The sequence below is a fragment of the Heterocephalus glaber genome, unplaced genomic scaffold, assembly GCF_053883595.1.
Source record: "Heterocephalus glaber isolate CG9 unplaced genomic scaffold, H.glaber_assembly_v1.0 deba00001610, whole genome shotgun sequence".
Lineage (NCBI taxonomy): Eukaryota > Metazoa > Chordata > Mammalia > Rodentia > Bathyergidae > Heterocephalus > Heterocephalus glaber.
The window spans coordinates 17,014,541-17,029,247 of record NW_028258381.1 but is presented as its reverse complement, the minus strand read 5'-3'; the positions used below and the strand labels follow the sequence as shown (position 1 = coordinate 17,029,247).

Here is a 14,707-nt window from a genome sequence, read left to right as displayed (position 1 = left end):
ACTGCCCCAAAATATGCACTGTTTGAAATGTCCATGAACTTTACACACACGTATCAAGCTATGAATCTCATTGTGTTCTTTATTTTTTAGACTGAAGACAACATGTTATGAATCTCATTTTATTTCTTATTTTTTTTAGACTAAAGACAACATTTTAAGAATTTACCCACATTGCTATCTTTGTATCTCTGGATGCTGCAGAATATCCTGTACTCTATACCTTTTCTTTTCTGTTCCCCTAGGAATGGAGCCCTAGGCCACCTTCAACCCAATACCACAAAAAGACAATGATAAGCATCTTCCTACACACACTGTTACAATTCTGCACAAGAAAGTCTCTAGGAAGAATATCCTGTCTGGGGTCCTGGGCATACACATTATTGATATCCTTAAATAACTACAGATTATCTAAGCAACTTTCTAACTGGGTCCCGGAAATATTCATTCATCCATTCACTAATTCACTCACTCATTCATTTATTCATTCATTCATTGCTTACACATGAAAGCAAGTGAGCCAGGAACTGAGAATATAAACACGATCAAGAGGGGCCGAGGATTTAGCTCAGTGGTTCTGGCACCAGCCTCAATAGCGCAAGGTCCCGAGTTCATCCCCAGTACCAAAAACGAACAAACAAACATGATCAAGAAATGAGCAGCCTGAGTTCACTGTGCTTATGGTCCAGTTTGCTGTCAACTTAGGTCTCCATCAATTCCTTGGGTGTGGCCCCATCTCCTTTTACCCTGTGTCTTAGTCATTGTCTTGTCATTGGATGTGGCACCTGACACCCACAGCTTAAAGGAGGAGAGGTTTATTTTGGCTCACAGTTTCAGTCCACAGTCAGCAGGCTCCAAGGCAGGAACAGGATGGGAGAGGGGCAGAGCAGGGTAGGAGGTGCTCAACCCACGCAGGGCAGCCAGGAAGCAGAAAGGGAAGGGAGGGCAGGGAGGCAGATGCCCCCTTCCAGGTCACATCCCAGTGACCACCTCTTCTGACCAGGCCCGCCTCCTAACAGCACATCCTGCTTTGAACTGATGTGTATAATGTCCCTGTGACCTGTCAACTTCCAAAAGCCCCACTTCTAAGTGCAGGAGTCTTTTGAGAGACATTCTAGATGTAAACTGTAATGCCCTGTGATCATTTATATTATTGGTAGCAACAGTTTTTGAGTATTCAGGGGAAGCAGAACTATTTTTTTACTTACATTTTTTAGAAGTATGGCTTCAACTGCTTAGATACTACCTTTTCTGTGGCACCTCGGGCTGAACTCAAGGCCTTTGCAATGCCTATATCCCCAGGCCTTTTATTTATTTTGTACTTTGAGACAGGGTCTCATAAGTTGCTAAATCACCTGAGCTGGGCTTCAGCCGCTAAGAGTCCTGGCATTACAAGTGTGATCCACCATGCTCAGTTTAGGTATTACTTTTGTGTACTTTTTGTGTATGTTTTCTGCCAACCTTAGGTAATAAAAACTAAAACTTTCTCCCACTGGCAGACATTATGATTTTACTGTCAAGAGTCAGGAGCAGGTTTAAAAGACATTTAATTCATCTAGAAAGTTTTCAGATCTCCTACTAAAACAACAACAAACCTACAAACACTAAATGTATTTAGATGACTTTTCTAACTTCCTGTGTAGGGAGTCACCTCATTTAATCTCCTGAATACCCATTTTCCAACCTGTATAACCACAGCCAAAGCATACACTGTTCAATGCTGGGTACAAGGCAATGACTGCTTAAGATATTTCCCTATTGGAGATAAATGCAGGTGTGGTCTACAAATTGCAAAAATTGTTCAATGGAGTGAGGTCTAAAGAATTTCTAAGGAAAATTAGAATTTACAGGACTAAAGCAGCTTCTTCAGTCTTTTACCAATGGTAAAATAAGGCAACTGTCTCGTCAAGTTGTGTGCATCTTACAGTTTTTAAGGTTAAAATATAGATTGCTTGCCTTTTAGAACTTAAAATGGTTAAATATATAATGATTATTGTCATCAACAATAATTTCTGTTCCAATGGGGTGTGTATTTGTGCATTCAATGTACATGATACTAAATAGAAACACAGTTGAGACCATTTCTATTTTTGCATGTTAATTGGAAGTATCTATTTCCCTGAACAGGGTCAGATAATAAATATTTTAAGTTTATACTCTTTGTAGTGTCTATCTCAACTACTCAGTTCTACGGTCTCAGTGAGACAACAAACCATGGACAAAGCCAATTAGTGCGGCTATGCTGCGGTGAAACCTGACTCGAAAAATAGGTGTCAGGCTGGACTTCACCCATGGCCCATAGTTTGTGGACTGCTGGTTTGTGTCAACAGTTGCTAACATTTTGGGATGCAAGTGATGGTTACTGTGTTCTTGGAAGTTCTGGTGAAAATTATAGTTTGTCTCTTCAGAGAAATTCAAAGCTGGAAAAATAAAGTCAAGTAGATGTCTTTAACATGCTAAAATCTAGCAGGGAATTATATAGCACAATGGAGAGATATATCCTTTGTTCAGTTTTCCCATCCTCTTTGGCCTCATGTCATCGGCTTTATTAAGAACTGTTTAGGAAATATATCTTTGGAACTCTTTCACTTGTGTATTCCAATAATGTATTGGACAGGTAGTTAAACTGACACAACTCTAATATCAAATCTAGAAATACACAATATTTAGAAATAAACATAGAATACATTGAGTTAGGCAAATAGAACACACAATGCCAGAAACATACCAACAGGATTTCACCAAAATTCAAAACTTAAAACTATTAAGGCAATAAAAATACAAAGCATAAAATAGCAAAAAATATCTGCAAAACAAATACCTTTTAAAGAATTTGTATCAAGAATAAATAAATAACTCGCAAACTCAATAAAAAATAATCACTATAATAAAGCATGGGCAAAAGATTTGAACAAAACTGTTGCTAATGAATATTAAGTAAATTAAAAGAAACCAAAGGGAAATCCCAATGATATGCTACTATAGCCTATCAGAATGCCTAGAATGTGTAAGAATATAAAAAGTCAAGAATATCAAGTGCTGGCAAAAAAGTAAAGCAACTGGAACTCTCGTACACTGGTGGTGGGAATTAAAAATGGTATAGCCACTTTGGGGCTGGGACAGGGAAATGAGAAATGGGGTAATGAAAATAATCTACATGTTTATTATGGTGTTTATTACATGAGTGCACATGTTTATCAAAATTCAAAGGACTGCATAAGTAAAAGGGTGGATTGAAAATTAAATTAACACATAATAACTATACATATTTATGAGGTACTGTGTGAATTTCAATATATGCATACATTGTGTACTGATCCAATCAGGGGAATTAGCGTTTCCATCTCCTTACCATTTCTTCATGTTTAAAACCTTGAAGTGCACCTCTTGTAGCTCCCCATAAAAATATAATAGGATGTTTTGAACTAGACTCACCCTATTGGGATGTAGAACACTACAACACACCCTATCTGTGTCTCAGTGCCCACGATCCAGCTCCCAACTCCCCTCCCCTTTTCCATCCTTTGGCAATTATTATTCTACGCTTAACGTTTTAAGCTTTCACATATGAGAGAGAATGTATTGATTTGTCTTTCTGTGTCTCTTAGTTCACTTAACACAGTATCCTCCAATTCCATTTATTTTGCTGCAAATAATGAGATTTCATTATTTTTTATGACTGAATAGTATTCAACCATGTATATGTACCACATTTTCTTTATCTATTCATCCATAATAGACACCTAGGTTGATTTCATATCTTGGCTGTTGTGAATAATGATGCCATAAACTTGGGAGAGCAAGTATTTCTTTGATATGGCGATTTCATTTCTTTTGGAAATAGGATTGCAAAACTGTGTGGCAGATGTATTTTCAGCTTCGCCAGGAACCCCCACAGTGCTTCCTGTAATGGCTGCACTGATTTACATCCCCTAGCAGTGTATAAGAGCACCCTTTTCTCCACATCCTTCCCAGCATTTGTTATGTTTTGCTTTTGGACAATATCTGCTCTGCTGGGGTGAGATGATATCTCCTTGTGGTTTTCATGTGTACTTCCCTGATGCCTAGTGATGATGAATATTTCTCATACACTGTTGGCCATTTATATTTCTTCTTGAGATGTGCCTTTTCAGATCATTTGCCCATTTTTAAATCGGGTTACCTGTTTGTTGTTGTGGAGTTTTTGAGTTCCTTATATGTTCTGGATATTAATCTCTTGTCAGAGGGATAGTTTGTAAGTATTTTCTTCCCTTGAGAGTGAAGGTTGCCTCTTTCTTCTGTGGGTTGTTTCCTTGCTGTGTAGAAGCTTCTTAGTTTGACATAACCCCATTTGTCTATTTTTGCTTTTTTACCTGTGATTTTGCTTATTCAAAAACTCACTGCCTGTACTGATGCCTCGAAGTGCTTCCCGTATAAATTCTGCAAGGAGTTTTTTTGTTTTTTTGGGTTTTTTGTTTTGTTTTGTTTTAGCTTCAGGTCTTATATTTTAGTCTTTGATCCATTTTAAGCTGATTTTTGTATATGGAAAGTGATAAGGACCAAGTTCATTCTTCTGTATGTGGATATCCAGTTTTCCCAGCACCATTTATTGGAGAGGCTATCCTTTCTCTAGTGTATTTTTTGACACATTTGTCGAATGTCAGTTGGGTGTAGATGTGTAGATTTTTTCTGCTATTTCTATCCTGTTCTATTGGTGTATGTGTCTGTTTTTATGTCAGTATCCTGCTGTCTTGGTTACTATAGCCCTGTTGTGTGTCTTGAAGTCAGGTATTGGGATAACTCTTTGTTCTTTTTGCTGAAAATTGCTTTGGCTATTCCAAGGTTTTCGGACTTTTAGAAAATCATTTTTTTTCTATTTCTGTGAAGAACGCCATTGGCATTTTGATGGGGGTTGCACTGAATCTGTGAATTGTTTTGGGTAATGTGGACATTTAAGCAATAGTAATTACAATATATAAACATGGGAGGTCTTTGGATTTTTTTTGTCTTCATTTTCTTTCATTACTGTTTTGTAATTGTCATTGTAGACATCATTCACTTCTTTGGTTACATTTATTCCTAGGTATTTCATTTTTTGTAGTTATTCTGAATGGGCTTGCTCCATAATTTCTTTCTTAGCAAGTATGTTCTTGGTGTATAAAAATGCTAGTGATTTTCATATTCTGACTTTATTCCCACAACTTTACTGAATTTGTTTATCAGTTCTAATGGTCCTTCAATGGAGTGGCTAGGTTTTTCTACATATAGAATTGTATCATCTGCAAACAAGGATACTTTGGCTTTCTCCTAAAAGGGTGAATTTTGGAAATTACATCCCAAAGTGCATAATCTGCTATCTCCTTCATGTGGAGTCACAGAAGAAATGTTTAAGCACCAGAAATAGTTACATTCTTTGAACACTGGAGTTGCTTTTATCATTTGCAACCTGTGAATCATGTAACTGATTAGGGTTACCCTTTGCTTGGGTTGTTAGAAAGATGGACTCTTGGAATCTGAGATGCATTTTGGGCACTGATTTTCCCCTTAGAGTCATCCAATTTGTCCTACTTTCATTTGACTTTTGACTGAATTTCTTTCTGACAAACTGTTTTATCTTAACATGCTCTGTGTGCTTTTCATAGACTAAGTTTTTTATCAAGATGTAGTATACATAGTTGAATAAATACATCCATAAATAAATCATAGATGTGTATTCACCCAATACACATTAATAAAAGTACATGTCATAAAATCCTAATTCATTAAAACTTGCTATCATGTAGTACCTCACATGTTTTATTCATTTTTGGATGTTTCTCCTTATGAGTACCGAGGATGAGACATAGCGTTACCAGAAAAAAAGTAAACAGGACGCTATGTAGGAAACAGAAGACTAGGGAAATTTATCTTGGATAAAAGACAGTGCAAACATGATGGCTGCCTTTAAGTGCTTTATAGGTTTTCAGGTAGATGGGAAGTAAATTAAGTCTGACTCATCCCACTGGATTAGAAGTGGGCCCGATGGGCACAGGCTGTTGTAGGGCCACTTGGGTCCTTTAAAAAAAGAATACATTTCTAATGGAGCATAGCACAGATGCGATGTTATGTCTGAAGAAAGACAGAGATTCAGGGCAGTGGATATAACTAAGAATAGGTAGAATAGTCATTTGAAAAGGATCTCACACAAAGATTTATTTGGATGAATGGTTGCTTCTTTCTAGCCCACAATTCACCAGTTATTTATTCCTATGAGAAAACAGTACCCTTCCAGTAGGAAGTGAAATTATGTTTACTAAGCAAATGCCATCGTTCTCTTCCCTATAAATTGTGTTATATGAAGTTGTATCCCAACCCCAATGTGTTAGAACAAGTAAAATGCTGTAGCAAGGAGACATTTTTACAACTATTTTGGGATCAGGCCCTTAAGAAATGAAACACAAAATTGCAACTAGTTTTAGAAACTTGTACTTGCAAAATATACCCCTTTCCTGTGCAGCCACCTGCCCTTTTTTGCCCTGCAGAAATAAACAGGCAATACAACATTCTCCAAATGGAAGTTAAAGTGATTTCCCATTTTGTCCTTGTGCTTTAACACTTAGGCAATAAAGCTCATGGCATTTTCAATAAAGAGTAGAGGAGGGAAGTGCTCCTTATTCATGAAAAGGCTTGAGACATTACCAGCCCAGCATTTTCCTATTTGACAAAGCCCAGTTATTGCTCAGCAGTGACCTACGATTTAAAAATCACTTCCATCAACACCGCGGACCTAAGGTTGATACACTGTACAAAATTGAGAGCCAATTTCAGGCTGGTTTGAATGCCTAGCGTCCAAGGCTATGTGGATTCACTCAGCATTTCCAATAGCTGCAAGAAAGACTCTGGAGGTGTCTTAGGTAATGATAACTGATTTAGGAACTGAGTAAAGAAAAGAATAAAACAAGACTGTAATATGACTGGGAATTGCAGGCACATAACTAAAAAAAAAAAAGCACTAGCAAATGGGAAATAATGAGTGTGTCTGCCAGTAGGCAGAGTATAAAACAGGACAAAAAGAGGCAACAATTGATGGCGCTGGCATGAATACAGGATCTCACCAGTCACTGATATACTCCCCATCCCCAAAGAAAATCTTCCATTGAAAAAATATTTTATGCCAGATATTCCATAGACCTTAAGTTAGAATGTTCTATTATTGCAGGCCTCAGATTTTAGAGAAGTGAGAAGGCTCAAATACAACAAGTATCTATTGTACATCTGCTTCATGCTAATTATCAAACTGAGTATTTTATGTCCATCATCTCTTTTGATCCTTACAACTATAAGAAGCAATATTGCTATCATTGTATAGGGTGAAGGAATGGAAATTCTGAAAGTCTACATTATTTGTCCAAGTTCAACACAACTAAAAAAAACCAAAATGAATAGAGGTTTTAATCTCCACAAAGGATCCACAAAATAGACAACCAGTGGCCTCCAGCTATGTGGTACTTGATAATGTTTGAGTTTTCCTATGCTTCAGAAACCTTCACCCGAGAGGCACATAGGTTAAGGCTTAAAGATAACATTCAACTACTTCTGAACATCCTACAAGATATTAACAGTGGTATTTGCATTTCAGTGCACACTTAGAGAAAATAAACTTAGTGTATATTTCACTTAAAAGTTATTTTGCCCAAAAGACTTCAAGTTTTTATGTCACCTTTGTGGAGGAATCATTCTATGGAAGACTGATCCAGTTTCTGTTTTAGTTCACCCCTGAAAGGAGGATAATTTTACCTTCTCTTATTTTTATCTGCTAGGAGACTTTAACTTCTTCCACACATACAGAAAGGATAGACCTAAAGTGGCCAAAGAAATTCTCACTTCTGCAATAGTATTTTGCCACAAGTGATGAATGACATCAGACAAAGCTGTCAGATGAGATTAAGAAGGCGTGCAGGGAGAGAGCAGTCAATTTCCAACTTAGGGAAATAAATGGGTTTTAATGAGCTACTCTCCGTTGATTACCATATAGCTTTTGACTCTGTGCTCCACTGGCATGCGTGCATGGCAGTGACGGATCAGCATTTCAACTCCCCTAATTTGATTCCTGTATAGCAATCAAGCATCCGCTGTCTCGGCTTCAACCAGGAGCAGCTGATTTGCAGACCTACACAGCCTGTGTGTAAAGAGAGATGTCTTGTGATCTTTTGTTTGTTTCCCAGATTTTACAGCTCAGAAAAGTCACCTGATGGTGGCCAGGACTATCAGCACTGAGCCCCAAAGGTTGTCCAGCAAGTCACAGAGGTGCTTGTCTTTCAAACCCTTCGCACTATCCCCCCGCCATGTAGGTGTGAGAGCAGATGCTGACATAGTCCAGTTGATGGTTTCATAGCATGGAGAAGGGGTCCTGGGGATTGGGGGGGAGAGAGCAAAAGGAAGTAAAAATGATTAAGATACTCCCCGAGGTGAATGTAGCCATTATGTGTCACACATACTAATAAAAAGAAGAAACTTTTTAAAAACTACGTGTACAATATATAGTATGTTGAAAAGAGAATCTTGCTGGTAATTTTTTCAAAACTGAATTCTGCTTCAAGTGTTCCCTGTTTCTGATGTTTGCACCACTGAAATAATAGATAAACCAGTAGGGTCGGGGATTTAGCTCAGTGGTTTCGCTGCCTTCTGCGAAAGCTCAAGGACCTAAGTTCGATCTCCAGTACCAAAAAAAAAAAAAGATAAACCAGTAGATACAGGTCTGTAAGGCGGTACATAGCAAACCCATTAGGTGGAGAGAGCAGAAATGTGTCTTCTCCTTGCTCAAGATGTAGGCTTTTAAAACCACAGATGCATTTGTAAACTACAAGCTCTCATTAAGAATTTTGGCAAAGTTAAAATTTATGATAATTTGATGCATCGAGGGCCTAAGTCTTCATCTTCATTATCACTGAAAAAGAGCTGCCTGGGCAAACAAATAGGGTAAATAAAATTACACAGCTATGTTTAAGTAACTCAAGAAAAAAGAAACTGCAAGGGACTTTGGCAGTTTAATTGAGGGTATAAAAGGATGCTAATTATCAATATGTCTTGGAGCTTCCATTTAGAAACACTTTTTAAAAGTAGCAGTTAATTCCAATTACCTTAGGTATACAAAAATGTGGGGAAATAGTGTGATCAAGGCCCATTTCTTGAAAATGCCTGAATAATAAGATGTTTCCAACTAATTCAGGCTTGTCTTGGCCCCCTGCAGAGTTGGAACTGATGCCATTGAAGCAAATATTTAGTAAACAAAATGATAATCTTTATTGACTTGGATCATCCTGGTAATGAAGCTGCAGCTACCACTCTGTCTTGTCCTCTCTGGGATAAGAAAACATGGACAGGGCCCCTCTTGGTTTCTGGGAGTGTTTCTCTCTGTGACTGATCATTCTATCCCTACAGGCTTGCAGCAGAACTTGGACAATATTGGCAATCATGATACCCTGTGACCTCGGTGAGTTGACAAGAAAAAGTAGACATGTACGGGAGCCATAGCCCAGACAGCTGTGGCTCGAAAATGCCGCAGCAGATGTTCTATTCCTGCAGCCCTGCTGTCAGTTGGAAGGAACTTTCCGGCATGCTGGAGAGGAAATGGTCACAACCTTGTCCACAGATCTGCTCAGAGCTTTGCTCTGCCCAGTGCTCTGTCCCTCCAATTGATGGGAGCAATTCGGCTCAAATTAGCAATTAAGGTGGAAGCCAGCACAGGCTCCATTTGGGCAGGAATTCTGGGGGGTGGGATGAAAGCTCTGCAGATATTTTGCTCTCTGCTTTCATGAACCTTCTGTCTGGGAAAAGAAGGTCCTGTCCTCAAGCCAGGAACCCACAGCACAGCCAAAGCCCACCCAGCCAGCTGGGGCTTCCATTGAATCCAGTTCACCCTGGCTTGACTTCTTCTCATCAGAAAGGAAGATGATGTCCACATATCGATGTTTTTCTCTGGGCGGACCCACCCCACGCAAGCCAGCTCAGAAAGAGACACTGCAACAGAGGCACCTATAGGAGGAAGGAACCTAAGCTAGGACCTGGCCTCTTTCCTTCTCGGGCCGCCAATTCAACATGGGTCCTCTGGTTGGTGGCATCTGTGTTCTTAGTCATTAAAAAAATAAAGTTTAAATCCAATGTCAGAATTAATATTTTTATTCTTATTTTTCTGATGGCATCCAACCCAGCATCCTCCCCATCCTTTCATGGGACTCGTTTTGTCCCTTGGTCCCTGTTCTACACTCCAACTTCTACTCTCTTGCTCTTTTGGCATCTCTGTGGTATCAATCCCAGTAAAAAAGCAGCCATATTAAAGTTTTTCTACTTGAAATCTCAAGTACACTCTAATTATGTCAGACTTAGGGCTCCAAGAGAGACAATTTCCAACTATACACAACTGATTTAGAGGATTCTCAAGATAAATATTTTTTTTTCCTGGTAATTCGGCCTGGGTCAACCACTGACTTTGTTTGGACAATGATTTCATCTAAGAGCAGAAGAGCTTTATGGGACAAAATGGGGAGCAACGTGGGGGGTAAGTAACAAGGGTGCCTACCTTGTCATGACCATGGGATACCAGGACATCTCAGAGCAAGGATGACTGAGAAACTAGAGGGAAAGGCCAATGTGGTGGGTGGCTATGACCTCCTAGGCCAATCGTTCTTCATGAAAGGTAGGTTACAGGGATGGTCTTGGGTTCCATGTTTCCACTTCTAGAGCTACTCCCTGCAAAATGCAGAATCTATAGGAACCTCTGTCCTTGAGCAAGGCCGTCTCTATGGACTCCTACTTGGAGCTGTGGCCCAGGTTCTATCCACAGAGAGGAGGCCTGAAGGAGGAAGGACTAGGGTGTCCCCAAGATGGCAGGTGAATGAAGACTTGGTGTATGTTTGCACAAAACAATGCACAGAGAAACAAAGTCATCTCTTGTCGTACAGAATTTGAGCCATTTTTCAGAAGAAATCCTCAAAAAGTCAGCTCCTATGGCTAAGACTCACTCACACAGAGGCACCCACCCAAGATGCTGAATCTTGAGCAAGTGCTGCAGAAACTCAGAGACTCTAGAGAATTCTTTGTGGCTCCGTGCTGAGAGGGTGGTGGCAGTGCTAGCTGTGGCTCCAGGCTTCTGCCTGGCTCCTCTGCCTCCCACTGAACATTAGAAAAGACTGAGTTCTTTCTGTACTCATTGTATTATATTCCCAGAGCCATGGGCAACACTAAAGATTCACTGTACTGGGTGCACTGGTGCACACCTCTAATCCCAGCACCCCAGGAGGCTGATGCAGGAGGATCAGAAGCTCGAGCCCAGGTTGGGCAACTTAGTGACCCTGTCTCAAAATTTAAACAAAGAAAAAAGAGCCGGGGATATAGGCCCTGGATTCAATTCCCAGTACAACAAACAAACAAACAAACAAAAATAAAACAAAACACAAAATAAAACAAAGCAATTACCACTTCTTAGCTCAGAGTCCTATAATTTTATCCAGGTGACACTGGGTCTGGCTAGTGTCACTCTGTGAGAATTAGGGCTCAGGGAATCAGCTAAAATGATGATACTCTGGCTACTGCTACCACTCAAACAGTAAAGTCCTTTTCTTTGATCTATGTGCCTTATATCTTCTGCCAACATCCACAGGGCAGTGGCAGATTCACTGGTTAGCTTGCAAGTGGTGTAAAATCTCAGACACATCATAATCCCTGGCACTACTTTATAAATATGGCAGAAGGATATCCAAATGACAGAAACAGCTCTCATCCCCAAGAAACTTAAAAGCTAGCAGGGCCTACCAGGCAAGGTGGCCCCAAAAGAGCATCTCCAAGCACCAATCCCACCCCCCACCAGTACAAATGAAGAATAGTAGAGACATAGTTGAGCTAAGAACAAATTGGTCCTATCTATAGGCCAAAAATGGAATTGAAGTGTAATGCAGAAAATTGCCTGAAACTGAGGGCCTGCTGGCTTTGGGTAGAGAAAGAGCTGCAGGAAGCAAAGAGAGCCTCCCTGCTGTGTAAAGAGGCCTAAAACTGCCCTCTGGGAAATGAGAAGTGGGCGGAGCTGGGTTCACTGCCTAAAACCAGGGATGGAGAGCAGGCTCCCTGGTCACAAAAGAGGCCACACAGTTCTCCACCCTGGGGCCAACAGAGAGCTATTCATAGGGAGGCAGAAGGAAGCACACTAACCTCGCAACAGCATCTGGCCCACACCGCCCTGGCTGTGCCACTGCATCCAAGGTACTATGAGGACCACCAGAGTTCTAGACAGCAACAGTCAAGAACATGAGGGTAGTAGTGGTCATAGAGATGTTGAATAATTTTGAATTTTATCTCTAAAAAGATGTTAAAACAGGTATTTTTTTATGTATAAGGGTAAGCCAAGCGTGTTTGTAAATACTTATTACTGCAGCTACATACCACAGCACAGCATAGCATAACATAGCATAACAAAACATAAGGATTAGGGATATCTTTCAGCAATCCCTGGCTTCAATCCCGAGTACTACTAAATAATGAATGAATGAATGAATGAATGAATAAATAAAGTAAGCCTCTAAAATATAGAAATACAATTTATAGCTTCCAAACTAAGGAAAAAGAGTGTAGAGGTTGATCAATGTGTTCAACAGTTAAATATCTAAGAGAATGTAAACTATCCAATGGTAACCAGAATTTTTAAAAAGTATAGTACAAGTAAGTCTACAAGTGGCTATAATACCACACACACTCACACACACACACACACAAACACACAGTGTTAAACTTATCTATTTTAAGACAAAGACCGTCTGGTTGTTTTAAAATCCAGCTTTGTGCTACTTAACAAAGGCAAACTCAAGTAAAAATACATGGAAATGTTGCAAATAAACAGAATGGAGTTATAGGTCTTAGGTATTTTCGGGGAAAGAGGATAGATGGCACCAACCAATAGGCTGGTAGCCTGGACAGAATAAAAATGGAAACGAAGAAAGTCTGCCTTTTGCTTCTTTGGAGGAGCTCTGGTCTTCACTACTACTTTGGATGTTCGCCTCCAGTTCCTTCAAGCATCCAGGGCAGACTCTGCACCTTTCAATTCTGAGCTTACGGCTTTCCAACACAAACTCGTGAAGGACTATGCAATGAACTCCAGGTCTTTGACTTTCAACTGGATCCTCTGGGCCTTCAGTGTTCAAACAGCCATTTTGCATTCTTCCACCCCGATTCTGCAGGCAGCCATTTTGTAAGTCTACATTGTAAATCCCTTTATGTAGTCATATACATTTTATATTAAATCTGATCCTCAAGTGAACCCTGAGACCCTAAAGCTCAGGACAGCAGCTGGATAGTACTGATTAGTCCCACCATCCAATGACCCTGAACACCATGGAGCTACAAATCTGTGCAGCTCCATATCCACACTCTCTTGACTGTTTTACTCAATTCACCACAGCCTACATTCTTCTACTTGGGAAATGTGGATGTTTTCTCTCTCCTGGGTATGTAAAGAGTTGCCAAGAGTTTGCAGCTGTCTAGGAAGACCACAGCTAGAATATTCTCTCTACTTTGCCCAAAAATACTGAGTCATCCAGAGGTAGGAGGAGAACAGTGAGTCAAAACAAATCAATAAGAGACAGACGCATCACCAAATTGAAAACTTGGCAAATCACAAGACAGAAAATCCAACTGGCCAATGAACAGAGGGAGAAACGGTCACTCACTCCTTTATTGAAGGCAGAACAAATGGAAATAAATATGAAATACCATTTCACTCTCTCATTTGGGCAAGGATAAAGGACACAGAGAAATGGGAGCTCTTGTAAAATATTGGCGAGGTTGTAAATGGAAACAAAGCTCTTTAGTAAACATCTTGGAAATTCTTAATGCTCCTGAAGATGTGCATACCTCACAACTCAGCAATTCCACTTCCAGGTTTACAACCTAGAGAAACTCACAAATAGCTACACAAGAAGATTTTTAATAGCAGCACCTCTTATAATAATAAAAACTGGGACATACGCTAAGCAGTCCATCGCGTGAGGTTGAATACATCAAGGTTGAATACACCAACAGTCAGCCCTCTGGTATTTGTAGGTTTTGCATCTGTGGATTCAACCAACTGCAGGTAGAAAATATTTTTTAAAAACTGTGTCTATACTGAATGTGTACAGACTTCGATTTCCTAAATAATACAGTATAGCAACTATTTATATAGCATTTGCCTTGCATTAAGTATTATAAGTAATCTAGAGATGATTCAAAATATACATAGGATGTGTGTAGCTTATCGACAAATACTACCCCACTTTTATAAGGGACTTACTCGAGCATCCCTGGACTTTGATATCTGCAGGAGCTCCTGCAACCAACATGAAGGAACAACTATATTTTGCATCATTTAAAATAACCTATATCTACACACATCAACATGGATAAATCTTAAAAAGTATCTTTACTCTGTAATCCCAGTGGTTCAGGAAGCTGAGCAGGAGGATCACCAAGCTCAAGAGCAGCCTGGGCAACTTAGTCAGATCCTGTCTCAAAATTTTCAAAAAGAGGAGGCTAGAGAAGATGTAGCTCAGTGGGAAGGGTTGAGGTTCAATTCCCAACACCACAAAAAAGAAAACAAAGAGCATTTTTAGTTTCTTAAGTAAAACCTAAAAAACCAGCTAGTTGCAGTATTACAGCATTTAAATAAAGTTTTCAGAAAGTTCTTATTTTAGATAGATACAGTGTTTATGGGGGGTGGAGACAAATT

At 39.6% G+C, this 14,707-nt stretch overlaps 1 protein-coding gene across 19 annotated transcripts in view; it reads right to left on the bottom strand.

Annotated features, from left to right (window-relative positions):
- The window catches only part of Caln1 (calneuron 1), a 534,324-nt gene that overhangs the window by 156,534 nt on the left and 363,083 nt on the right, over positions 1-14,707 (bottom strand). The window contains exon 7 of one of the 19 annotated variants that reach the window (XM_087196195.1): positions 13,969-14,068. The exons of the other annotated variants lie outside the window; for them this stretch is intronic. Within the exon in view, the coding sequence (XP_087052321.1) occupies positions 13,970-14,068 (99 nt within the window). The 3' untranslated portion in view covers position 13,969. The remainder of the gene's footprint in view (positions 1-13,968; positions 14,069-14,707) is intronic. 19 annotated transcript variants of the gene reach the window in all.